Genomic DNA, 26,983 nt, shown 5'->3' on the forward strand with positions numbered 1-26,983 from the left:
AGGCAGGGAGGGTCTCATCCTGCGTACCAGGTGGAGCTGATAAACACCTGTGCCGGTAGCAAAACGCGCCTGGCTAATTTCAAACACTGCATGGAAGAGAGGGCTGTCAAAGGCTGCTGGCCACACTGGCTCTGCTCTGCTTCCATCGTCAGAGGCGGCGATGCTTCTGAACACCAGTTTATGGAAACCCCGGGAGGGGAGAGCTGCTCTTGTGGTGAAATCTTGCTTGCAGGTTTCCTATGTGCGTCTGGACCCAGGAAAAGGATGCTAGACTAAATGGGCCATTCTCCTGACCCGGCAGGCTCTTCCTGTGTCTACCAAGCCCTGCCAGGATCTATGGACCCCTGTTAAAGGATCTAACATTGGGGTGAAGCTTTGCAGACCGTTTAAAAAGGAGAACCGAGACAATTGGGGAACCATAACCAATTGTCAAGATATCAATTAGATGAATTTGTGTCCCTCCTGGCCCCTCCAGATGCCCCTGTCTTTGCCACTCAAAGGATGGGTGCTCTGTTGAAAGGGCTGGCATTTCCAACAGGTGGTCTTTTACCTGGCAAAGCTCTGCCAGTTCCTGCGGGCAATGCAGGTGGCAGGAAGGGAGGTGGTGGTGAAACGCCTTCGCGCCCCCCCCCCCCAAGTTCCCAACCGTTGGCTTAATTCCTGGACTGCGGAGCCTCTGGGCCAGCGATTCTTTCCTGCAGGGGAGCTTCTGATGGGGTCTGGCAGCTTTGAAAACCTGTCAGAAGGGATGATGAGGGGATAGAGCCGCCCGCGGAAGAATTGGCCTGCCAACGACCGTCTTCCATCCTTGCGGACACATTTGCTATTTCGATTGATAACAGGTTGCCTTCTCTAATCACGCCAGGGAGGCAGAACCCGTCTGCTCGGATCTCGTCGCCTCGCTCTGGCATTTGGGGCGCTCATTCAGGTGACATGATAGAAGTTTACAGAATGACACGGTGAAAAAGTTCCTCTCTCGTGACTTGTGGACACCCGTGAAGCTGAAGGCAGGGAGATTCAGGACTGGTGAAAGAAGGTCCCACTCAGCGCATGGTTAATCTATGCAGGAGCAGTGTTCAAAATTAGCCAGGCGCCAGGCGCATTTTGCACATGCCTATTGGCCACCTGCGACCAAGTGAAGGTGCCAGGATGGCGCCGGACATCTCCACCTGAGGATCTTGTCTGTTTTCACACACTAATACTGCATCCTGTGGGATTCTATCAGTTACTGCAGAGCTTTCCAAACTTTTCACGTTGGTGACACACTTTTTAGACATGCATCATTTTGTGGCACAGTCATTCAAGGCTCTTTCTTGATCTCCTGCCCTCGGGCAGAAGATATAGAAGCAGGATTAGTCGCGCCAACAGGGTAAAGAACAGCTTCTATCCGTGGGCTGTTAGGCCGCTGAATGAAAAGATAACAACAGGGCAACTGACTTTCAGTAAACGAGGGGAATTAAGACTAAGAGAGCTGAGTGGGGAGGGGGGTGCTCGTGTAATCTCACTGCATACAAGTTGTACAAGCGACAATAAAGTATTTCAATTTCAATTCAGTTTCACTAGGAAACCAGAGGTTAAACTAGCCCCTTTCCATCCCTGGGAGGAGTGTTGGCGTAACAAACCGAATCACTAATTCAGAGGTTTTCAACCTTTTGGGGTCCATGGTTCACTTGACAAACTACATTCTTTCTGTGGCCCCCCTGTGGGGCTCAGGAGCCCAGTCATGCCACCCCTTGCCTGCAGAGCTGGCAGCCCCTCACCCTTTTTCAAACACCCTCCCTTGCGGGGTGTGCCCTCAGCCTCTTCTCCCCTCTCCTTGGGAGTCCTCCGGGCAGCCGCTGCTGCCGCCCCTGGTCTCTGAGCTGCCCCTGTGCCCCATAGAGAGGTGCCTCCTCACACTGCCCCACAGGGGTCTGAGAAGCACCCCTGTCCAGCCCCAGAGGCCCCATTCACCTGGGGAGTTTGTAGCCAGGGCTGCTGCCACAAACAGCCACGCAAGCCTTTGGGAGGCAGAGACACAAGAGGGCATCTCAGGATGGAGGGAAGGAAAGGGGGGCAGAGGGCAGGGTTGCTCACAGCACCCCTGACCATCTTTCATGGCACCCCAGGGTGCCACGGCATACGGGCTGGAAACCACTGCACTGCGTTGCGATACACAGTTTGGAAAGCTCTGGGTTACCGTATTCTGCATACAGTATCCTGATCTGCATGATCAAAATGAATTTTGGGAAGCAAAATGCTTTTTCTGCGCCGCCTGAGCAGGAGCAGTGAACAAGGTTGTAGTTGGTTGTTGTCGCCTGTTTTCGCTTCCCCTGCCCTGCTCACGGCTGTGAAGAATATCCCCACGTTATGAATGGTCCATGTAACCCTTAAGAAAAAGAGGCAGGAATAGGCCAAAATAGAGGTGGACTGTTCCTGGATCAAGTGACTTTTCTTCTTTAAGTTCTCAAAGCTCTGAACCGAGTTCGAGGTTGTCCTCTGAACTAGCCAGGTGTTTAACTAGTAACCGATCACAGTCAGTCCATCATTCGAAAAAGAAAATTCAGAGCTGCCTTGGAAGGGACCCACCAAAGGTTATCAAGCCCAACCCCATCATTGCATCGAGATTTGATTCACATTTTATTTCATTCGGTGCATATATTCCAATTGTTACTATCTTCTCGTCTTGGGGTGTTATCTCTTCATCCTTGTTCATCCTTAAACAGTTGCTTTGGATCGTCTTTGAATTGTAGCCTTATGAGGCTTTGCCCTCGGGTGGGAAAAATATTGCTCCTGGGAAAGGGAAGTGGGAGTCAACAGGCACTCAAGGAATAGTTTCGGAGAAAAGGCTTTTTATTTCTACCATCCATGAACTGGTAGAAGGAGCAAGTGTGATAAGTCACAAAAAGCATGCACGAGTTCACAATCATGTGCACAAGCATATCTACCCCTTTCCAGTTCCCTCCTCCTTTCTCCTCCTTTCTCCTGCTTTTCCCAGGAGTCCTGCCTCGAGTTCCTCTGAGCATGAACAGAAAGCTGTCTTGGGACTATTGTGGACTCTTGGCACCCTTCCTAGGAAAGGGGAATGAGAACGGTTCAACATGTCCCAAGATTCGTTTCTCAGGCCTGAGTATTCTTGGCAATGACAGAGTCTATTCATTAGCCTTTAAAAGTAACATTTTGCCTTTTGCCACAGCATCTTGTGATAGAGCAGAGGAGAGCAGAGAAAAGCTGTTTTGGATTTTTAGAAGACAAAAGGAATTCTGGACAGTTTTGAGGCCTGGGGTGATTTCACAGACAGGATTTGGGTATTCTGTCCCTTCAGAATAACGCTTGTAGTTTCATGGGGAATTTTGGATATAACGGAGATGTAAAAAATTTGGATATAAAATTTGGATATAACGGAGATGTAAAAAATTTGGATTATCATAAAAGATGCAGGAGAAAAGATGCAGGAGGAAATATTAGGACCTACAAATATTAGGACCTACAAAGGGGAGGAAAGAAGTCCAGGAGATTCTTTGGAAACTTTTTTTTATGTTGTATGTTTGTGATTGTAAAATTTTAATTTGAAAAACTAAATAAATAAATTTCTTTAAAAAGAGAGAGAATTTAAAAAATAAAAGAGAGATTTGATTCACGTGGCAAAACATTCCGGCCTCCTTTGCCTTTGCCAACTGCTGTGGAACCATTTAAATGATGCTTTCCCCAAGGTGGCAGTTATGGAACTGAGAGAGAATGGAACGCTCTGGTGGGCTTCATTCCCTGAAGCAAACGGGCATTGTCCTCCAGAATCCTCCTTCCTTTACAGACCCTCTTGGGTGCTGCCTCTCGGTAATCTCTCCTCCCTCAGAGGCTCACAGTGGGGCATCCGCCAGGGCAGGGCCTTCTCTGTGGCGGCCCCTAAACTGTGGAACTCCCACCTGAAATAGGTATACCTGCCACCTTCCTTGCACTGCTTCCATAGGATACTGAGACACACCTCTACAATCTGGGTTCTGGTGCCTGAGGTGTGTGTTTTTAGGACCCGGCTCGTTTTTACCGTTGTAAAAGGTAAGGGTAAAGGACCCCCAACCATAAAGTCCAGTCACAGATGACTCTGGGGTTGCAACGCTAATCTCGCTTTACTGGCTGAGGAAGCTGACGTTTGTCCGCAGACAGTTTTTCTGGGTCATGTGACCAGCATGACTAAGCCGCTTCTGGCGAAACCAGAGCAGCGCATGGAAACGTCGTTTACCTTCCCGCCGGAGTGGTACCTATTTATCTACTGGCACTTTGACATGCTTTTGAACTTCTAGGTTGGCAGGAGCAGGGACTGAGCAACAGGAGCTCACCCCGTTGCGGGGATTCGAACTGCCAACCTTCTGATCGGCAAGCCCCAGGCTTTGTGGTTTAACCCACAGCGCCACCTGCATAGGTTGTGTTATAAGAAAAAATGGCTCCTTTTCCCTTATGGGGTACCCAATAGCCCATATAGAGTCCTTTTTTAGGCTCTCTATAGGTAGGAGAAAATAACAAAGGCAAACCAGAGAATATTGAGAAGCAAAGCAGCTAGTAAGCCTGATCTTTATTAAAGCTGTTGCAACAGGGTGCCCCCCCTCACACGCAGGAGGCAGGAAGAGAACCCCGAACCATGCGCACAAGCCCTTACATAGACTTTTGAACTGCCCACCCTGAAGCCCAAGACTACCCCTTCATACATCATACGTACATCAGAGAAGGGGCGGTCTACAACAGAAATCTGAGTGCATTGTTTTTATCCTGTCTGCCAAGTTACCTGCTTGGATTACCTGGGCATCCTGGCCACTCTTTTGTTATGATAACTACTCCGTTCCTGAATTGAGGTCACAGGCTACAGGCTCACCCTATTCATATCTTAACTGTGCCCTTGAGACAGGATTTGTGAGCAAAGAGACAATGGGGAGATTCCTATGTCGTTTGACCTTGCAGAGAAATATTTGAAGTCATTTGGGAGAGGCAAAATGGTTTCAGGACTTTTTTCTGTGGGGTTCAGACATGTGGTTTATACGTTTATTATGTGCTTGCTTGGTACATTTATGAACATTTATTTTTTATATGTAAACCTTAAAATCCTTATAACAGTTGTTTTAATATTGCGTTTTAATGTTGTATCCCAAACTGGGACCTTCAGATGAAGGAAGGGGACTAGGAATAAGCCGCGGGCCAAAAAGCTCCACGATTACACAGGACTAGCCATGCGACGTCCAATTCAAGGGGGCGACACGGTAGAAGTTGTCAGAAAGGGAAATGTCGCTTTTTCCTTAAAAGCAAAGGGTCTCAGAAAAAGTTGAATCTGAGTAGAAGGATTGCAAACTGTGAGGTAAATGCGAACCAGAATGCTTCTATTGTATGGTTTACTGATGTGCAGGATCATTCATATCTGCCGGCGGTTTGGCTTTATCGCTTGAATAAATAAGAAACATGGACTGTGGGAAATGAAAACGTAGTAAAAAATCACAAGGCAGCAGTTATTAGATTCTAAGGCATAATGTTGCTATGGGGCAGAATGTTCCCTTGCTGAAGGCCATAGATCAGGGGTCAGCAACCTAAGGCCCATGGGCCGGAAGCAGCCCATGGAGGCCATTTAACTGGCCCTCAAGTCACTCCTGAACTGAGCCGCCCGCTTGGCGAGTCCCTGCGCACTGCTCTAAACCAGCACAGAGCGGTGTGGGGACTCTCTTCTGCGGCTTTGAAAATCGCTTCTACACATGCCCAGACGCTGGAAACCGCACCTGCACAGGCACGATTTTTGGCGTCTGGGCATGCGCAGAAGCGATTTGCGGCGGCGCAGACATGTGCAGATGTGATTTCCGGTGTTGCGCTGTGCCAGTTGCGCTGTGCCACAGAGGATCTCCATGGGACTGATCCAGCGCATGCCCAGTAAACCTTACCGACCCCTGCCATAGATGCAAGACTCTGGCAAAATGTAACTTTCCTTCTTCCATGCGCTACAAGGCTGGTTGTAATACCAGATACAGTGGTACCTCGGGTTAAGTACCTACCGTATTTTCTGCTCCAAAAGACGCACCTGACCATAAGACACACCTAGTTTTTAGAGGGGGAATGCAAGAAAAAAAATATTATTTAAAGGGAGCGCTGAGCAGAGCATGTATGCATCCCATGCTCTGCTCAGCGCTCCCTTTCACGAGCCGCGTGGCACTTGCGGGCTTTTCCCCAAGCAGGGAGAAGGGCAGCCCCTCCTTGGGGAAAAGCCCCACACGCTCCACGCGGCTCTTTAAAGGAGCGCGGCTCTTGGGGGCTTTTCCGGGAGGTGGGGGAAGGGACTGAGGGGCTAAGCCAGAAGCTAGAACAGCGAGAGGGAGTGCTGCACAGCGATCCCTCTCACTGTTCTGGTTTCTGGGATAGCTGCGCAGCCTGCATTCGCTCCATAAAGCGCACACACAGTTCCCCTTACTTTTTAGGAGGGAAAAAGTGCATCTTATAGAGCGAAAAATACAGTAATTCGTTTCGTAGGTCCATTCTTAACCTGAAACTGTTCTTAACCTGAAGCACCACTTTAGCTAATGGGGCCTCTGTTACTGTGTGCCGCAATTTCTGTTCTCATCTTGAAGCAACGTTCTTAACCTGAGGTAATATTTCTGGGTTAGCGGAGTCTGTTACCTGAAGTGTCTGTAACCCAAAGTTCTGCTGTAGTTTTAAAAGGAAAGTTGAATCAGCAGGCGTCAGCAGATAGAGAGCTTGCTGGCACTTACCAGTGGCTCAAGAATAAAGAATAGACATTTCTTTCCAGGTCTTTTCCTTTGCTTGGCTTAGCAAATAATTACATAGGGGTGCTCCCCAGCCAATGGGGAATAGGGGAGGGATGTTCTTGCACATGGGATGTAAGTTTTTGTCTGTACTAATCTGGGCGTGCCTACACTGGACGCTCGTCCTTGCAAGGGCGTATGTATCAATCAATTTCTTTTGCTGTTTCACCAGTTTTGTTCATGTTTTATGGGGAAAGGCCCCAGGACTCAAAATCCTGGGACCTGCTTTATTTCTAACAACTTGGTGTGTTGGAATCTGTGTCGTCTGGCTACCGGCTTAGAGTAAGGGCGAGGCGCGTCCTGATACATTTAGCATCCCTTGGCTCACAAGTGGGGACAGAGAGATACCGTATTTTTCGTGCACCTGACCATAAGTCGCACTTAGTTTTTAGAAGAGGAAAACAAGGGAAAAAATATTCTGAACGAAACAGTGGATGTATGATTTTTGTGGTCCATGCTGTGGCCACAGACATGTGCTCTGGTGGTGAGTTTGGGGTGACCCAATGCAAAAATCCTGAGGATCCATGTGGATCCGTGCTTTGTAACCACATTTTTGCACCATTGCAGCCCCAGGAAACAGTGGATGCATTATTTCCTTGATGCAGGCTGTATCCATGGGCATGCTATGTGATCTGATGGTGAATCTGGGGTAAATTTGGGGTGACCCAATGTAAAAATCCTGAGGATCCATGTGCTTTTACCTCCCCCCCACCTCCTTTATCCATAGTGTCCCTTATCTGTCCCCTGATCCCACCGATCAGCTGTTTCCTTTCAACACTCCCTTCCCTCTTGTTTGCCTTAGTGTCTTTTCCTGAGCTGGAGCAGTTTTTTGCTCCTCCTTTTCTTCTAATTTCTCTCCTTATTGCTTTAGTCTTCCTGTTTCCCCCCTTTGCAAGTTTGCTGTCTTTACCTCCCCCCTCAAAGGCAGCCTCCTTTATCTCTCGCGTCCCTTATCTCTCTCCCCAATCGGCAAACGATCAGCGGCTTTGTTTCAACACCCCCTTCCCTCCCCCCCCAAAGCACGATCTGCTTTTCTCCCCTGGGCAATTGGGCTCCAGGGACCAAGCATTCGCTCCATACGGCGCACAGACATTTCCCCTTACTTTTTAGGAAGAAAAATGCGCGTCTCATGGAGCAAAAAATATGGTAAGTTTTTCTTGCTCTCTCCTAGCACTCGGAACACGTGGACAGCTGATGAAGCTGACAGTTGGAAGAGTCAGGACGGACAAAAGGATGTCCTTCTTCATTGTTAAACTGTGGAACTCCCTCCCACAGTAGGCAGTGATTGCCACTGAGCTAGATAGCTTTAGGATTAGATAAATTGATGGAGGAGAGGGCTATTGACGGTTGTTGGATGTTGGTGAAGGGACTCAAGAGTGGCTTGTGAGAGCCATGCGGTCTGAGCTTGGAGCAACCAGCTCAAACCGCTTCCCAGGTTGAGCTTCTCTGGGAGACTGAGGAGGGAGCAAAGACCTGATTCCTCCCCAGGTGAGGGGAAGTGGGTATATTCGCTGAGCCTGGCAGGACACCTTACTCTATGGTTTTAACCCCCTCATGCATCCATTCGACTTACGCATCTTGGTTATATGAGGCTGCTTATCCCACAGACCTCCATCCCGGTTGATGCACCGTGGCAGGAGGTGACCTTTGAGGATGTCGCCGTCAGCTTCTCCCGCGAGGAGTGGTCCATGCTGGATGGGTGGCAGAAGGATCTGCACCAGGAAGTGATGCTGGAGAATTTCACGCTGCTTCTTTCCGTGGGTAAGGCCTGGCGCGCTGCTGTCGCCCTTGCAGAAAGGGCCGTCCTGCCCCCTTGTTTGGGGTGGCCCCTGTGTCCCACAGGATATAGAGACAAGCAGACCCCCCCCCCCGCTGCCACCATTATATAATGGATATGACACCCATTGAGGCTGGTTGTGTGGGAGAGGCACAGAGGTCCCAATCCGGCTGGACAGTCTCTCTCTCTCTCTCTCTCTCTCTCTCTCTCTCATTTTTATTAAATTTTCTGTTTTACAATTTAAAGTACAGTTGGCCCTCTAGTTACGTACCACTCTGGATACGTAACTTTCGGGTTATGAACGTGGCAATACACTTCCGGGTTTCACCGTGCATGTGCAGAAGTGCTCTGCGCGCCGTGTGCATGTGCAGAAGCGTTCGATTGTGCCATGTGCAGAAGTGGTGCCTCTGCCTACGGACTTTGTGGGTTGTGGATGGACCCCCGGAGTGAATTTAATTCGTATCCGGAGGGTCCACTGTACGCATTTTTACATTCTTAAGATATCAATGACTTCCCTTCTTCTCTTTCCATGGTTCATTTTACATATCATAAATCCCTGCATATCTTACAAAAACTAAACCATTCAGTATTCCATTATTGCATCCATCCAGACTTATTTACACTGCTGAATTTATCTTAATGCTGCCAGTGTTTTCAGCTGTACACAGTTATTTCCCATATACAGTGGTACAGTACCTTGGTTTGCAACCGCTTTGGATTACAACCGTTTTGGGTTACAACCACGTCAAACCCGTAAGTGCGTGTCCCTTTTTTTGGATAACAGCCCCCCCCCCTTTTTTTGGATGACAACCAATTTTTTGGGGGGGAGGCCCCATTGGCAAAAGTGCGCCTTGGGTTACAACCTGTTTTGGTTTACAACTGGATCTCCGGAACGGATTATGGTTGTAAACCAAGGTATCACTGTAGTCAATAAATGTTTTCCAATCTTCTCTAAATGTATATTCTTCTTGTTCTCTTATTCTACATGTTAAGTCTGCAAGCTGCACATATTCCATCAGCTTCAGTTGCCATTCTTCTTTGGTTGGGACCTCGCTCGTTTTCCATTTTGGGGCTAACAAAACTTAATCCATTCCAAAAGTCTGTTCCAAAACCAAAGCGTTCCAAAACCAAGATGCCCTATTCCATAGAAAGTAATGCAAAATGGATTAATCCGTTCCAGACTTTTAAAAACAACCCCTAAAAAAAGCAATTTAACATGAATTTTACTATGTAATGAGACCGTTGATCCATAAAATGAAAGCAATAAACAATGTACTGCAGTCACACAATCAATCAGTAGCTGAACTGGATTCCACAGTCACACACAAAAAAGAGCCGCAAAAACAAAAATGCAAAATAAATAGCAAAAACAGACAGACTTCAAGGTAACACTCAAAACAGAAGTGTGACACTCAAATCGGAAGCGTAACACTCAAAACGGAGCATGTTTGGCTTCCGAAAATAGTTCACAAACCGGAACACTTCCGGGTTTGCAGTATTTGGGTTGCAAGTTGTTTGAGTACCAAGGCGTTTGAGAACCAAGGTACCACTGTATTTATTTTTGAGCCCTCGGCCTGCAAACGGGATAGAAATTTGCAAATGACGCAAAGCATATAGAAATAGAAAATAGAAATACTTTATTGTCACTGGACTGCTTGTTTACAGTGAGATTAAACAAGCGGATTTTATAAAACTCTGTGTCATGGAAACGTAGAATCGTAGAGTTGGAATTGGGTATCGACGATCATCTAGTCCAACCCGCTGCAATGTCCCCTTTTGTGATTGGGTCGGGGAGCCCTCAGTGGACATATATTGTTCCTGGTCCCAGAAAACCTTACTGGCACCCTCGGGTGTCGCTTGGCTTGAGCTCCCAGTTTCAGACTTAGTTCCCCCCCTTTCTGCTTTGCAAACAGGCCGTTCCATTCCTCCGGTGGAGCTGTCGTCCTTCATCAATCAGCCAGAAGGAAATGTTGAGGACCAGAAACTTGGCGGAGCTGGTGGGGAGGACAGAACCTGTGGTAAGAAACCAATGGAAGAAAATACAACACAAACAATATCAGAACCCTTCAATAGTGCCGGGACATTGTTTTCCCACTGTTTTTTGGCGAGAGATTAAAAACGTACGTCACTTAAAATAGCATTCTAGGGAAGCTTTTAATGTTTAATAGACTATTGTATTTTAATATTCTGTTGGAAGCCGCCCAGAGTGGCTGGGGAAACCCAGCCAGATGGGCAGAGTATAAATAAATTATTATTATTATTATTATTATTATTATTATTATTATTATTAACAAGCTATTCCCTTCCCGATGGCCAAGGGCGTCTATAATGCCTACTCTCAAGTAAGCCCCGAAGAAAGGTCTGTTTCAGCCTCAAATAATGAAAAACCCCGTAGTTTGCAGGTTAACATAAGAACATAGGAAGACTCCAGCGTCCTGTTCTTACAGCAACCAGCCAGATCCCTGTGGGAAACCAGCAATCAGGATTCGAACGCAGAGCCCTCTCCCCTCCTGCAGTTTCCAGCAACTGAAATTCAGAAGCAAGTTGCCTCTGACTGTGGAGGCAGAACAGAGACATCCTTGCTAGCAGCCATCAATAGCCCTCCCCTCCATGGATCCTATTTTAAAGCCATCCATGTTGGTCATCGCTGCCTCCAGTGGCAGCGAGTTCCATAGTCTTAGCTCTAGTTCAGTCCACCCTGGATTTGTGGGTAGTTTCCCTTTGTGGAGCTTTTTCTGGGAACCAGCCCCTGCCAGAGCTGGGTTCTTTGCCAAGCCGGGTGGCAACGGGGGAGACTTGAGTTACAAATATATCCCCTCATTATAGATTTCTTCTATTACTTTTTTAAAAAAGCAAAATGGTGCTAGGATTATTTTTAAAGCCTCTTCTCGCTCCCCCCCCCGCCCCATAGAAAGGACAGACGTAATAATAATAATGATGATGATGATGATGATGTATTATTTATACCCCGCCCATCTGGCTGGGCTTTCCCAGCCACTCTGGGCGGCTTCCACCAAAATATTAAAATACAGTAATACATCAAACATTAAAAGCTTCCCTAAACAGGGCTGCATTCAGATGTCTTCTAAAGGTTTGGTAGTTATTTTTCTCTTTGACATCTGGTGGGAGGGCGTTCCACAGGGCGGGTGCCACTACCGAGAAGGCCCTCTGCCTGGTTCCTTGTAAGCTTATCGCAGAGAGGGAACCGCCAGAAGGCCCTCAGCGCTGGACCTCAGTGTCCGGGCAAAACGATGGGGGTGGAGACGCTCCTTCAGGTATACTGGACCTTTGAGGCCGTTTAGGGCTTGCAAGGTCAGCACCAACCCTTTGAATTGTGCTCGGAAACGTACTGGGAGCCATTGTAGGTCTTTCAGGACCAGTGTTATGTGGTGTTGGCGGCCGCTCCCAGTCAACAGTCTAGCTGCTGCACTGTGGATTAGTTGCAGTTTATGGGTCACCTTCAAAGGTAGCCCCACGTAGAGCGCATTGCAGTAGTCCAAGTGGGAGATAACCAGAGCATGCACCACTCTGGCGAGACAGTCTGCGGGCAGGGAGGGTCTCATCCTGCGTACCAGATGGAGCTGGCAGACAGCCGCCCTGGACACAGAACTGACTTGCACCTCCATGGAGGGGTCTCTCAGACTGGCACCGGGGGAACTGCGGTCCAAAACATATGAAGCCCACCAGATTGGGGGAGTCTCCCTTAGGCTTTCTTTTCTGCTTTCGGGGAACCGTTCCTTTTTTCAGAGGGTTCACCCGAGCTGGACGGACCCTGGGACCTGGAGGACCTGAGTGAGGAGGGAGAGAGGTGCCTGACCCCAGCTAGCAACCGGGACGGTAAGAGTGGGAAGAGGAATGGCGTGTTGGAATCACAGAACCGGGGACTTGGGAAGGGCACCCCTGGGGTCATCTAGTCCAACCCGCTTGCAATGCAGGAATCGCAGCTGAGGAACCCCTGACAGGTGGCCCCCCACCTCATGTTTAAAAACCTCCAGTGGAAGAGAGTCAACTGCCTTTTGAGGGAGTCCGTTCCACCATCAAACGCCCTTTTACCCTCAGTTTTTCTATATGTTTAGTTGGGATTTCCTTTCTTGTAACTTGAAGCCATGAGTTCGAGTCCTGACCTCCATTGCGGTAGAAAAAATGCTTGCTCCATCTTCCATGTGACCTTAGATATTTGAAGATGCCTCTTATATCTCCTCTTTTCCAGGCTAAACATACACAGCTCCTTCAACCGTTCCTCATATGGCTCGGTTGCAATAATAATAATAATAATAATAATAATAATAATAATAATAATAATTTATTATTTATATCCCATGCATCTGGCTGGGTTTTCCCAGCCACTCTGGGTGCCTTGATCATCTTGGTTGCACACTCTCCAGCTTGTCAACATCCTTCTTAAACTGGGGTGCCCAGAACGGGTTACATTAGTGTTGTAGGCAGCTCGTGTGAGTGAGCCAAGCTGTGTGGGGAGATGATCCCTATCTCAGCCGGCTTGGTGGAAAATCCCTTTTTCACCCCCATAAATGGAGCTCGATTGTAAAGCAGCTCTCGTTTTCAGATCCAGCGTCGAAATTTGCTGCTGGCCGGTCGCAGCTGTGTGTACCTGATTGAAGAGGACGTCATCTTCCCTGTCCGTGGAAATAAAAGGCGGATACTTTTCTCTCTCTGCTTCCCAAACAGGTGAGCATCCCAGCAGCCTCCATCTTTGCGCTCTCATGAAGCTGGTGGAGGAAATCCCAGAGTTTCTCTACGGACACACGAAGGCTGCCGGAGACCTCGCCCCAGACGCCGTGGAAGCTGAGGTTCCTGCCAAGGAGGCGCCGACCAGCAGCGGTGAGCGAATTCATGGATTCCTAGAATGGTAGAGTTGCAAAGGACCACCAGAGGTCATCTAGCCCAACCCCCTGCAATGCAGGAATCTCAGCTCAAGCATCCATGACAGATGGCCACCCAACCTCTGCTAAAAAGCCTCCAAGGAAGGAGAGTTCGCCACCTTCCCAGGGAGTCTGTCCCACCATCTGACTGACAGAAAGTTCTTCCTGGTGTTTAGTTGCAACTTTCTTTCCTTCTTTTTTAAATTTTTTTATTTTCAATGCAAAATTACAACAAAAATACAAAAATTGAATCCAAAACAACACAGTACAAACAAGGGGGGGGGGGGACACAAGCGGGAAAACACACAAAAACGACAAAAACTCACATCTACAAATAAAACCATATCATCGTTCTAATCATATACGCATATTGATTTCCTTCCTTTGTTCTGAGACCTCGAAATTTTTACTCTTTCCAAATTGTTGTGTCTAATGTAGATTACCTCTATCTTTATACTTTTTGCACCATTTTCTCTTTCTTTAACCCTGCAAAACTTCATTCGTTACATACATATAGTATAGTTGCAACTTTCTTGTAACTTGAAGCCATGGGTTCGAGTCCTGCCCTCCAGAGGAAAACAAGCTTGCTTCCTCCTCGAGACAGCCCTTGAGATATTTGAAGATATCACCTGGAGTACTGAGTCAGACCTCACCTGGAGTACTGTGTCCAGTTCTGGGCACCACAATTCAAGAAGGACACTGACAAACTGGAACGTGTCCAGAGGAGGGCAACCAAAATGGTCAAAGGCCTGGAAACGATGCCTTATGAGGAACGGCTAAGGGAGCTGGGCATGTTTAGCCTGGAGAAGAGGAGGTTAAGGGGTGATATGATAGCCATGTTCAAATATATAAAAGGATGTCACATAGAGGAGGGAGAAAGGTTGTTTTCTGCTGCTCCAGAGAAGCGGACACGGAGCAATGGATCCAAACTACAAGAAAGAAGATTCCACCTAAACATTAGGAAGAACTTCCTGACAGTAAGAGCTGTTGGACAGTGGAATTTGCTGCCAAGGAGTGTGGTGGAGTCTCCTACTTTGGAGGTCTTTAAGCAGAGGCTTGACAACCATATGTCAGGAGTGTTCTGATGGTGTTTCCTGCTTGGCAGGGGGTTGGACTCGATGGCCCTTGTGGTCTCTTCCAACTCTATGATTCTATGAAGATGGTTCTCATATCTCCTCTCAGTCTCCTCTTTTCCAGGCTAAACATGCCCAGCTCCTTCAACCGTTCCTCATCAGGCTTTGTTTCCAGACCCTTCACCATCTTGGTCGCCCTCCTGTGCACACCTCCCAGGTGGTCAACATCCTTCTCAAATTGTGGTGCCCAGAGCTGGACACAGGACTCCCGGTGTGGTCTGACCCAGGCAGAATTGGACCCTGCGGTCAGCTCTCCCTGTCACGTTCCAGGGAAGGATCCCTTTGTGATCCGCAAGGTCCTGATCCGTCCATTTGCTTTGTTCTTGCAGTTAAAAGAGAAGTTCCGCTGGAGAGCTTGCACCCTTTTGGCCGGCAGAGAGATATGGCAGAGCCCGTCACCCTGGGTGTGCCCAGCCATCCTGGCACACTGGCCGGCGCCACAGAGGGAGACGGGCAGGATTCCCAAATCCCAGGTTGGTATGAGCAGAAAGGGCCTTGTTACTGCTTTGGTGAAATAAATTGTTTCAATTGTTATTAAGGAAATGATTTTTTCTCTCTCCTTCCAATGAAGTACAGCAGAAAAGTTGTCCAAATATAAACAGTTAACTTATTAAACCTCATGTATTACTAATAGTATAACCAAATCAGTGATTTTTGATATAACTGTAAAATTTACTATTCCAAAATCGAAACCTTCCTCTGGTTTTAAATATTAAGATTATACCAGCAAGAATGTATTTCTGTAAAAAAATAAAATAAAATAAAATAAAATCAAGTCTTACTGACTAGTGATTTAAATCATGATTTAAATTGTATTTTAAATCAATTTGATTTAAATCAGGGAAGGAAGCGAGGTGTCTGGGGACGGCGGCTCCACCAGGGAGCGACTAAGGGATGGGTTCACCTGCTGTTATCGGGGGGCCTATGTCACGAAGACCCCTGTCTTAGGGCCGAATCTAACATGGTCGTAGCGAGAGGGAAAACTGGCGCAAATCCTGGAACAAACCAGCATTTTTGTGTTCCTGTCGTTCCAGCAGACACAACGGCCGGCGGATCCCCCATCCTCGATGACGGTACAAACGATGGAGGACGGGAGGGCGGGGCTGTGGGCGGGGCTGCCGCTCCTCAAGCCACGCCCACCGACCCTCTGGACCGCCCTGCCGCGGGAGAGGCGGAGCCAAACAGAGGAGGTCCCGGAGGTTTCGCCCGAGGTTTGTTAGAGTTGTTGGTGGGTAGTTGGTTGGTTTTAGTGGGTTGGCTGGTTGGGAAAGGCAGTTGGAGAAGCAGTTGGCAGGCAGTTGGAAGCAGAGAGACAGTTAGGGCCGTGGGTTCTTGAGTGAGGGGAGGCAGAAGAGATAGAGAGAGGAAAATAAGACTAAGAAAGTAAAGAGCAACAACGTTTGGAATGCCGTAAAAGTTTGTTTGTGTCTGAAATAAAATACACTCTTCTTTATTAATTGAAAAGCTGACTGAGATTGAAGTGATTTTACCGGGGAGGACCTCGTTGGTGGCAGCAGATTAGTGGGGTACGGATCAATAGTCCGTGAGACGACCGGGGCTCCTGACAAACGCCACAGCGGCCCTGCAGGGAATCGTAAAGCTGGATGCAACCTAAGGTTTATCCCTCCAAAGTTCAAAGAGATAAGAGAGGTGTCAGCATAGAGAAAAAAGTTCCATGAGAGCTGGGGGTCCCTCACCCCATTAAAGCATTAGGGCATGTTGAATTTCTTCAGCTTTCAGCTTCCAAAAACGAGGGGTGCTAAAAAGTTGTAATGTGACTTGGAAACTCAACAGATCTTTTGTTTAGATTAATACTGACAAACTGGAACGTGTCCAGAGGAGGGCAACCAAAATGGTCAAAGGCCTGGAAACGATGCCTTATGAGGAACGGCTAAGGGAGCTGGGCATGTTTAGCCTGGAGAAGAGGAGGTTAAGGGGTGATATGATAGCCATGTTCAAATATAGAAAAGGATGTCACACAGAGGAGGGAGAAAGGTTGTTTTCTGCTGCTCCAGAGAAGCGGACACGGAGCAATGGATCCAAACTACAAGAAAGAAGATTCCACCTAAACATTAGGAAGAACTTCCTGACAGTAAGAGCTGTTCGACAGTGGAATTTGCTGCCAAGGAGTGTGGTGGAGTCTCCTACTTTGGAGGTCTTTAAGCAGAGGCTTGACAACCATATGTCAGGAGTGCTCTGATGGTGTTTCCTGCTTGGCAGGGGGTTGGACTCGATGGCCCTTGGGGTCTCTTCCAACTCTATGATTCTATGAATACAATTTAGTTTTGCTTGGTATGTGTGTAAAATGGCATAGAAATGATTAAAAATGATTGCCAAGTACTGGATGTTCTAGGATATGTATATATTTAATTATTATCTATTTTTTATCATTTAGCATTACCTGACATTTCCAGAAGGTACAATTAAAATTCTTTGGTTTTCCAAAAGCACTTAATGTGCTTCTTCATCAAATGTAGAGTTACCAAGCTAAACGTCCGATCACAAAAATAATAGCAGATTTGAATTCCTCACACCCAGAAACATATTTTTAAGCCCCTTCACTGAAGAAACGAAGAACAATTAAGTTTCACCTCCTAAAATGACGCCCCCTGTTACCCCATGCAAACTGCTCCCAGCGAGCTGAGTTGCACCCAGACTTCCTTTCCCCCCATACAATTATTTATTTCGTTTTTCACGTTAAAACTTTACAGGCACATATCAAAGGAATATCCAAGGAATCTCCAGGACTTCCCTCCTCCCCTTTGTGGGTCCTATTATTAATCATTTCCTCCTGCATCTTTTATAATAATCTAAATCTTTTCCATCTCTGTTATATTCAAAATTCACCATGAAACTACAAGTGATATTCGAATCCTACTAACGATTTTTACCGTTTACAATGGTTTTTAAGATAGGTTATAAATTTCCCCCATTCCTTATTAAAATTTTGGTCTTCCTGATTTCTGACTCTTCCGGTCATTTTAGCCATTTCGGCATAATCCGTCAACTTGATCTGCCTGCCTTCTCTGGCTGGGACTTTATCTTCTTTCCATCTAATGCAGCAGTTCTCAACCTGTGGGTCCCCAGATGTTGTTGGACCACAACTCCCATCATCCTTGCTAGCTAGGGGTGATGGGAGTTGTAGTTCAACAACATCTGGGACCCACTGGTTGATCTAATGGAAAGAGTTACACCTAAACTTCCAGCAGGACAGGCCAAACGCTGATGCAATGCATTCTTGATTTCTTTTGTTTCAGCAGAAGCCTCTGCGGATCCCGGCCATGAACCTCTGCTAAATTCCTGGAAGGAAGGAGGAGCAGACTCGCCTGATGCTCTCGGTGCTTCTGTTGGTGCCTCTTTATCAAGCTGCTCTTCCGGGAGAGACACGGCGCAGCCCAAGTCCCTGGATCCGAGAGCCTGCCAAGAAGGCGTTTCAAAGCACTTGCACCCAAGCCTCACGCAAGGTTCGTCAACTCTGGAAGGAGGAGGTTTGGGACGAAGGAACGGATCTGTTCATTTGGGTGTGATCTGCGATGCCTGTTCTACCGTCAAAGAGCTCTTCCCATCAGAAAGTCGTTTCTGTGATTGAGTTAGGTGGCGGGCAGGTGTGGAGGACTCCCTGGTCCTGAATGGGGTCACTGTACCCCTGAAGGACCAGGTGCGCAGCCTGGGAGACATTTTGGACTCACAGCTGTCCACGGAGGCACAGGTCAATTCTGTGTCCAGGGCAGCTGTCTGCCAGCTCTATCTGGTACGCAGGATGAGACCTTGCCTGCCTGCGGAATGCCTTGCCAGAGTGGTGCATGCTCTGGTTATCTCCTGCTTGGACTACTGCAATGGCTCTATGTGGGGCTACCTTTGAAGGTGACCCAGAAACTACAACTAATCCAGAATGCGGCAGCTAGACTGGTGACTGGGGGCGGCCGCCGAGACCATATAACACCGGTCTTGAAAGACCTACATTGGCTCCCAGTACGTTTCCGAGCACAATTCAAAGTGTTGGTGCTGACCTTTAAAGCCCTAAATGGCCTCGGTCCTGTATACGTGAAGGAGCATCTCCACCCCCATCGTTCTGCCCGGACGCTGAGGTCCAGCGCCGAGGGCCTTCTGGTGGTTCCCTCCCTGCGAGAAGCCAAGTTACAGGGAACCAGGCAGAGGGCCTTCTTGGTGGTGGCGCCCACCCTGTGGAACACCCTCCCATCAGATGTCAAGAAAATAAACAACTACCAGACTTTTAGAAGACATCTGAAGGCAGCCCTGTTTGGGAAAGTTTTCAATATTTCAATATTAATATTCTGTTGGGAGCTGCCCTGAGTGGCTAGGAAAACCCAGCCAGATGGGCAAGGTGTAAATAATAAATAATTCTTCTTCTTCTTCTTCTTCTTCTTCTTCTTCTTCTTCTTCTTCTTCTTCTTCTTCTTCTTCTTCACCTTCCTTTCCCAGCCTGGCTTGGCGGCCCTTCCCCAAACGACGACGCAGCTTGTTCTTCTTCTCTCTCAGAAACAGCAGAAGAGGAGAAGCCCCTGCAAGGGCTGCTGAAGTGCCTGAAGGAACTGATCGTCCACCAGCCCCCCGTCCACACATCCTGCAGGGACCCCAGCAGCAGCTGGCAGCCAGCCCTGTGGCAGAAGATGAGGGAAGGGACCTGTGGGTCTCCCCCTGGCCAAGGTGGGTCTGAACATAGTGCAAAAACATGCTCAGGTTTAAGGATGCCTAGCGGTTCCTTCTGGTCCATCCTGGCATTTGCTTGGACTTCCTTGCGTTGCAGGGGTTGGACTAGATGGCTCACTTCCAGTTCTACAATGCCTTGATTGATTGATTGATTGATTGATTGATTGAATTTATATACCTACGGGACCGCCTCTCCTGGTATGCCCCACGGAGGACCTTAAGGTCCACAAATAACAACACCTTGGAGGTCCCAAGTCGCAAGGTGGTTAGATTGGTTTCAACTAGGGCCAGGGCCTTTTCAGTGCTGGCCCCGACTTGGTGGAACGCTCTGTCCCAAGAGACCAGGGCCCTGCAGGACTTGACATCTTTCCTCAGGACCTGCAAGACAGAGCTGTTCCGCCTGGTCTTTGGTTTGGACTCTGTCTGACCCTTATGTTTCCCTCCCTTTATAGTCTTGATTTATCAGCTACTTTAAAATGAGGCTGCATTTTAAATTTGATATTAACCTGTATTTTAAATTGGTTTCTCCCCCTCCCCTTTCCCCCCTATTATGTTTTTACTGTGATTTTATTTTTGTTAGCCGCCCTGAGCCCGGGTCTGGCTGGGGAGGGCGGGGTATAAATTTTAAAAAGTTTTATTATTATTATACACCAGATACCTGGAGGTCTCAGGGCGGTTCACAGAAAAGATCACAATATATAAAATCAAAATAACCCAATAACACCCCCCCAAAAGAGCCACGTTTTAAAAGGGTATAGGATGTCCCATCAGGTCAACCAAAGGCCTGGTTAAAGAGGAAAGTTTTTGCCGGGCGCCTAAAGGTGTATAATGAAGGCGCCAGGCGAACCTCCCTGGGGAGAGCATTCGCACAAATGGGGAGCCAGTGCAGAAAAGGCCCCGTTCTCGTGTTGCCACCTTCCGGACCTCTCAAGAGGAGGCACATGAAGGAAGGCCTCACAAGATGATTTGCCAAGTGACTTACAGCAAAGCAAAATGTACCATACATAATACCAGGAATGGGGGAAATCGTATAAGGTAACATCCATAGCGTGGAGAAAGCATGTCGGCCGTATAAATAGGAGGAAACAACATTATCAGTACTCAAATAATAAATGAAACAGTACTCTGGCCCACTAATTAGCAAATAAGCAAAATCTCGACTGGCCGGCTAAACCAGGTGAGGGTAATAATAATAATTTAATAATTTATTATTTGTACCCCGCCCATCTGGCTGGGTTTCCCCAGCCACTCTGGGCGGCTTCCAACACAGATTAAAAATACATTAAAATGTCACACATTAAAAACTTCCCTAAACAGGGCTGCCTTCAGATGTCTTCTAAATGTCAAGTAGTTGTTTTTCTCTTTGATATCTGGTGGGAAGGCGTTCCACAGGGTGGGTGCTACTACCGAGAAGGCCCTCTGCCTGGTTCCCTGTAGCTTTGCTTCTCGCAGGGAGGGAGCCGCCAGAAGGCCCTCAGAGCTGGACCTCAGTGTCCGGGTAGAACAATGAGGGTGGAGATGCTCCTTCAGGTGTACAGGGCCAAGGCCATTTAGGGCTTTTAGCACCAACACTTTGAATTGTGCTCGGAAACATACTGGGAGCCAATGTAGGTCTTTCAAGACCGGTGTTATGTGGTCTCGGTGGCCGCTCCCAGATTCCAGTCTATCTGCCACATTCTGGATTAATTGCAGTTTCCGGGTCACCTTCAAAGGTAGCCCCACGTAGAGCGCATTGCAGTAGTCCAAGCGAGAGATAACCAGAGCATGCACCACTCTGGCGAGACAGTCCGCGAGCAGGGAGGGTCACATCCTGTGTAGCAGGTGGAGCTAGTAGGCAGCTGCCCTGGACACAGAACTGACCTGCGCCTCCATGGACAGCTGTGAGTCCATCGGGTAGCCGATGGGTCTCAAACCCTTGAGGTGTTAGGGACCCAATTTCACTTTGGTGGTTTTCTGGGGGGGGGGGGTGCTGGTAGTCTGAGACGGCCCTGATTCCTTATTTCTGTGCACAGTTAAAATTGAAGCCGTGGATGAGGAGCTGCCTGCCCCTAGCCTGGAAAACGCTGGTGCACGAGGAGGATCCAGCCCTCCAGTTGCTCCCTCCTGTCGTGTTTCCGCCTGCCAGACTGAAGGAGGCAGGAGAAGGAGCCGGTCAGAGGCAAAGGACAGGAACATCTTTGCAGTGGGTAAGCCGTGGGGTTTCTTTACTGATCCCTTCACTGCGTGGAGGACATGTTTCTTGTGGCAAAATCCTTCGCCTGGCGAAAGGGGACGAGGGTAAATGGGCTCATAGCTCTAATGTGGTTAACTCTGGGTTTATCCACACTCGTGCTTCTTCTTTCCCCTGGGGAAACTGCTCTTTAGCGCTCAGTCGGAGCAAGCAGCAATTTGGGTTTTCTCTGAGTTGATGTCCGCTCTGATTTAGCACTAAAGAGTGGGAAAGGAGGGGGCGAGAGGGAAACCGTTCAGACGCGGCATTCATATTTTTGAGTGATCGGCAGCCCACTCCCTGAGTCTCTCCTAGATCTCAGGAGAGTGTCCCGGTCTCTTACAGGCAGGAGTCTAGATCTCAATGGGGGTAGGGGGGTCAGCAGGGGGCTCTTGCCACGGGGACCCCCCCCCCAGCGGAGAAACCTCGCTGAAGTTCGGGCACTATGGAGAACTTATCTGAACGCTTTGGCTTGAGGTGTGGATGCGAGCTTAGTCCGTCATTTAAAAGATTTCCCAAGCCTGTTACAATGCTGTGTGAATACATGCATTTGTCCTAGAAGACAATTTAAGCTTGGTAATGGTTTTAAAAAAATTCAGTTAAGTTTGTAAGAACAGTTGAAATGCCCAGGCAGAGAAGTTTGCCAATCTTGAAGTTGGTACACAGGTTTAGGGGCACCCCTTCCCTTAAGTGGGCTATAGGGGGTCAATTCTGGAGTACAGTATGATCCGATCGAATGCGGAGGCTTGGTTCCAAGGGTTCTGCCTATACGGAAAAGCATGCATCCGTTGAGCCTCCCCTTCACGAGCATCCTTACCCTTCCTGAACTGGCCTCTCCTGGTAAGCAAGGCCGGGCGCTTAAGAACTCTTTTCCTGGTGGGAAAACCTTGCATGCATTCAATGCGTTCAATTTCAACCGGCCAACCTTCAAGGTTGAAATCGCACGTCTTAGAGGGAATTATAGGGACAGAACTGTTGGGATACTGCCAGGGAGACAAAGTCCATCATGGCCCCAAGCCGTCTGCCGGACGATCCATCGATCTCCCGTAGGCACGCAGTATCAGCAATTAGCGACATGAGTTTCTAGAAAATATCTTGCCACATTCCGGAGCTCATGCACACTCTTTATCAGCAGATAGTCACAGCAAAAGTCGCACTCAGGAGAGCATTATTTACAAGTTTTATACAGCGTTGATCAGAACAAAGAAAGACATGACTGCCTGCGTCAGTGTCTCCAGACACACAGAGAGAAAACGAAAGCAATAGAAACAAAAACACCCTGTGAACAGGAAATACGCAGACTCTGACTCACAAAGCCTGCTCCCTTTTAAGGTGGAACAGAAATATCCTAACAAGAACTACCTAAACGGTTTAGAAATTTATTTATGTCTGCTACTACAGCGGCAAGAATGTTATTTGCCCCAAAGTGGAAAGAAGCAGAAGTCCCAGCAAAGGAAGAATGGATGCAAAAACTAATGGAGTGTGCAGAAATGGCGAAACTTACTGGAAGAATAAGAAATTGAGATAACAATTTTTAAAATGAAAAAATGGAAATGTTTTATTGAATATTTACAGATAAATTATAAACAGATAAAAACATTGGCAGGGTTATTGTTATAACCTGCAGTTTCTTAAGAGTATATATTTAAAGAAGATGAAGAAATGAGCAAATTAAATTAATCTGGATATGCAGCAGATATTAAAAATGAATTCAAGGAACTACAGAAAGAGGGGGAAGTCCTTAAATGTTAAAATATTGTAAAATTGGTGAAATGTATAAACCTGAAAAGCATAAGAAATACATTTTTAAAAAAATTAAAAAAATGTCCAGTAGCACCTTAGAGACCAACTAAGTTTGTTCTTGGTATAAGCTTTTTTGTGCATGCACACTTCTTCAGATACACTTATTAAAAAATAAATAATTGTGCAATTTCAACCAGCCAGCCTTCAAGGTTGAAATTGCAAGAGTTAGATGCGTGCAAGATGCAATTGTACAGTACCTTTAAATGGCAACAAATTCCCACTTGCACCATTTATTACGCTCTTTTTGCCACATCCATGTGAGAGCCATTGCCAGCCATAAGGATTTGCTGATACCGCGGACTGTTTCTTCTCCCGGTGTGTTTCCGGCTTCTGGCTTAGCCTTTGCATTTTCCTTTTTTGGGGAAAAGTTAAAGTGGAAGCGAGGAGCAGCAGCCCCTTGCTTCAGTACCCACACAGACCTGATCATCCTCTCAGTCCATGTGGAGCCCCAGGCAAGGAGGGGGCAGCCGAGGAGACCGGAGTCCTGGGCATCAAAAGTAAGACTCCTCTTCTTGACTTTGCAGGGTGGGGGGAGGTGGGGGGGTTCAAAGGTGAGGGGGTTGTCTTGATCTAGCTCCTTCTGGCCGTTTAAGGCATTCGGAAGACTTTGGATGAGATCGGCCAACTATTGATAACAGAGTTGGTGTGTTGTGTCCGATGAAATTAGGAAGAGGGTCATAGCTCAGAGGAAGAGTATTTCTCCAGTGGGAAGCAGCCTTATGCCTAATTATAGAATGATAGACCTGCAGAGTTTGAAGGGGACTCTAAGGGTCCTATAGTCCAACCCCCTGCAATGCAGGAATCTCAACTGATGGCCATCCAGCCTCTGTTTTCAAAACCTCCGCAGAGAGAGAGTCCACCAATTTCTGAAGGAGCCCCTTCCACTGTCAAACAGTTCTCGCTGTCATAAAGTTCTTCCTGGTGTCTCTTCCAGGATCCCCTTCCTTGTCATTTGAATTCATCGGTTGGGGTGACCGCCCCCCTCCGGAGCAGCAGAAAACAAGCTTGCTCCATCTTCCATGCGACAGTCTTTCAGATATTTGAAGGTGGCTAGTGTATCACATCTCAGTCTCCTCTAGGCTAAACATCCCCAGCTCCTTCAACCGTTCCTCATCAGGCTCGTTTTCCAGAACCTTAACCATCTTGGTCTCCCTCCTCTGCGCGCCTTCCAGCTTGTCAACATCCTTCTCAAATTGTGGTGCCCAGAACTGGACATAGGACTCCAGGGGTGGTCTGGCAAAGGCAGAACAGAGAGGAACTATGACTTCCTTGGATCGGGGCACTAGACCTCTGTTGATGCAGCCCAGAATAACCTTACCTTTTTTTTTTTTTTTTTTTGCTGCTGCTGCTGCTGCTGCATCACACAGTTGACTCATGCCAGTGTGGTGTAGTGGTTAAGAGCAGATTTGTAATCTGGTGAACCGGGTTCGCTTCCCCGCTCCTCCGCATGCAGCTGCTGGGTGACCTTGGGCTAGTCACACTTCTCTGAAGTCTCTCAGCCCCACTCACCTCACAGAGTGTTTGTTGTGGGGAAGGAAGGGAAAGGAGAATGTTAGCCGCTTTGAGACTCCTTCGGGTAGTGATAAACCGGGATATCAAATCCAAACTCCTCCTCCTCCTCCTCCTCCTCCTCCTCCTCTTCTTCTTCTTCTTCTTCTTCTTCTTCTTCTTCTTCTTCTTCTTCACCAAGGCCCCAGGATCCTTTTCCAGGTGTCCCCCATCCTATATTTGTGCATCTGGTTCTTCCTGCCTAAGTCCAGAACCTTACATTTGTCCCAAAATGAAACTCATTTTGTAGCTTGCGCCCAGTTCTCCAATCCGTTAAAGTCATTTTGAATTCCGATTCTGTCTTCTGTGGCATTAGCTACTCCTCCCAGCTTAGTGTCATCTGCAAATTTGATGAGCATCCCTTCAATTCCTTCATCCAAGTCATTTATAAAAACATTAAGCAACAACTTGCCCAGGACAGAACCCTGTGGCACCCCACTTGTCACTTTTTTCCAGGATGACGAGGAACCATGAATGAGTACTCTGGGTTTCGTCAGTCAACCAGCTACAAATCCACATAACAGCCACCTCGTTCAGCCCACATTTTGCGGGATATAAAGCTATCAGTCAAGTCCAACATTCTGAGAGGACTAACTGCCTCTATGTGGCAGGCAGTTTTGTCGGTTGGTCGGCTGCTGCAAGGAGTGTTAACTGGTAACTGCTCAGAGTCTTCTCATGACTCACTACTATCTAGTATACAGTTTATCTGTTATGTAACCTAAGCCTGCCTTCAGGAACAACTCTAAACCTGAATGAATCTGAACATAGTAACAGTAGTTTTAATATGATTCAGATTCATGTGTGTTTTCTTTAAGAGGGACAGAAAGGGATTATCAACCAGGAAGGTATCATTATTGATGGGACTCAAACGAGTTAGCAACCTGCTTGTCGCTGCATAAACTCAAACAGGGGATTGTTTAAACTCTGCTAAATTATATAAACGTTCTCACACATTCTTCATGAGAATATCATGAGGGACTTTGTCTAAAGCCTTACTGAACTCAAGATACACTACAGCCAAAGCATTCCCCTGATCCACCAAGCTTAACTCTGCCAAAGCAGATATTCTGCCACTGAGCTATGGCCCTTCAGGGATGTGAATGTATGTTTGGATACTGTTCCTCCCAAAGGAATTAATCTGTACAGTGGTGCCTCGCAAGACGAAAAGAATCCATTCTGTGATTCTCTTCGTCTAGCGTTTTTTTCGTCTTGCGAAGCAAGCCCATTGACGGATTAGCGCTATTAGCGGCTTTTAGCGGCTTATCGGCTTATCGGATCAGCTGATAAGCGGCTTAGCGGCTTAGAAAAAGGGGGGGAAAGGGAAAAAACCCGCAGGAACTCGCAAGACATTTTCGTCTTGCGAAGCAAGCCCATAGGAGATTCATTTTGCGAAGCACCTCCAAAACGGAAAACTCTTTCGTCTAGCGAGTTTTCCGTCTTGCGAGGCATTCGTCTTGCGGGGCACCACTGTATATGGTTTTCCTTGGAGTACTGAGAATTCTCAGGCAGGGTGGGAGGTGTGGGGAGATGAGGGCTGGATCCACTTTGACCTTGGTCCCCCACCCCTTGCTTCTTTGCAACAGTTAAAATGGAAGAACCATCTGAGGACCTTGTGCGTGACCTGAAGGAAGTCCCCGAGGAGGAGCGAGACCTGACACCTAGCCTCCCCGAAGGATCCCTCTCTCAAAGCAGCCCAGAGACAGGGATGGACCTGGGGATGTGGGTCCCATATTCGGAGGGTGAGGCAGAGTCCAGACAGGGTGGGGCGGAGGGACTGGTTGGTTCAGAAAACATGGGGTGGGAGGGTATTTGAAGAGAGGAATGACGCACTCGCAGCGACTGGAGAAGGCAGCAGGGATCTACACTTGTCCACACTTAGCCAGGTCCTGTGTTCCACCAAGGGGGCTGCTCCTGGCCTGCCGGGGGGGGGGGGCTCTCTTCCCAGTTACCTGGAGCAGGTGGGTTAAAGGTGGGTGTGTCGGATCTGCAGCTCCCATACCAGATTCTTCCCAGGATGTGGGGCAATGGGAAGGGCCTCCGGGTACCCTGTTGCTTCCCATTGGGGGACCGGGACTCCTGGCTCTGCTGCATGGTGAGCATTGCAGGGGGTTGGGCTAGATGACCCCTGGGGGTCCCTTCCAACTCTCCAGTCCTGCAATTCGTCCCTCGTTTCCAACGCAGCCTGGAGCCCAGTG

At 47.9% G+C, this 26,983-nt stretch overlaps 1 protein-coding gene across 3 annotated transcripts in view; it reads left to right on the plus strand.

Moving 5' to 3' along the window:
- The window catches only part of KRBA1 (KRAB-A domain containing 1), a 56,399-nt gene that overhangs the window by 8,655 nt on the left and 20,761 nt on the right, over positions 1–26,983 (plus strand). The window contains exons 2-12 of one of the 3 annotated variants that reach the window (XM_083466598.1): positions 8,375–8,528; positions 10,458–10,562; positions 12,292–12,381; positions 13,231–13,383; positions 14,887–15,030; positions 15,592–15,768; positions 17,815–18,021; positions 19,001–19,225; positions 21,241–21,414; positions 23,609–23,737; positions 26,372–26,527. In XM_083466598.1, coding sequence (XP_083322724.1) covers positions 8,375–8,528; positions 10,458–10,562; positions 12,292–12,381; positions 13,231–13,383; positions 14,887–15,030; positions 15,592–15,768; positions 17,815–18,021; positions 19,001–19,225; positions 21,241–21,414; positions 23,609–23,737; positions 26,372–26,527 — 1,714 coding nt within the window. The remainder of the gene's footprint in view (positions 1–8,374; positions 8,529–10,457; positions 10,563–12,291; positions 12,382–13,230; positions 13,384–14,886; positions 15,031–15,591; positions 15,769–17,814; positions 18,022–19,000; positions 19,226–21,240; positions 21,415–23,608; positions 23,738–26,371; positions 26,528–26,983) is intronic. The other 2 variants (XM_083466599.1, XM_083466600.1) reach the window with 2 other exon arrangements.

This window comes from Podarcis liolepis (genome assembly GCF_965112155.1).
Source record: "Podarcis liolepis genome assembly, chromosome: 12".
Taxonomy (NCBI): domain Eukaryota; kingdom Metazoa; phylum Chordata; class Lepidosauria; order Squamata; family Lacertidae; genus Podarcis; species Podarcis liolepis.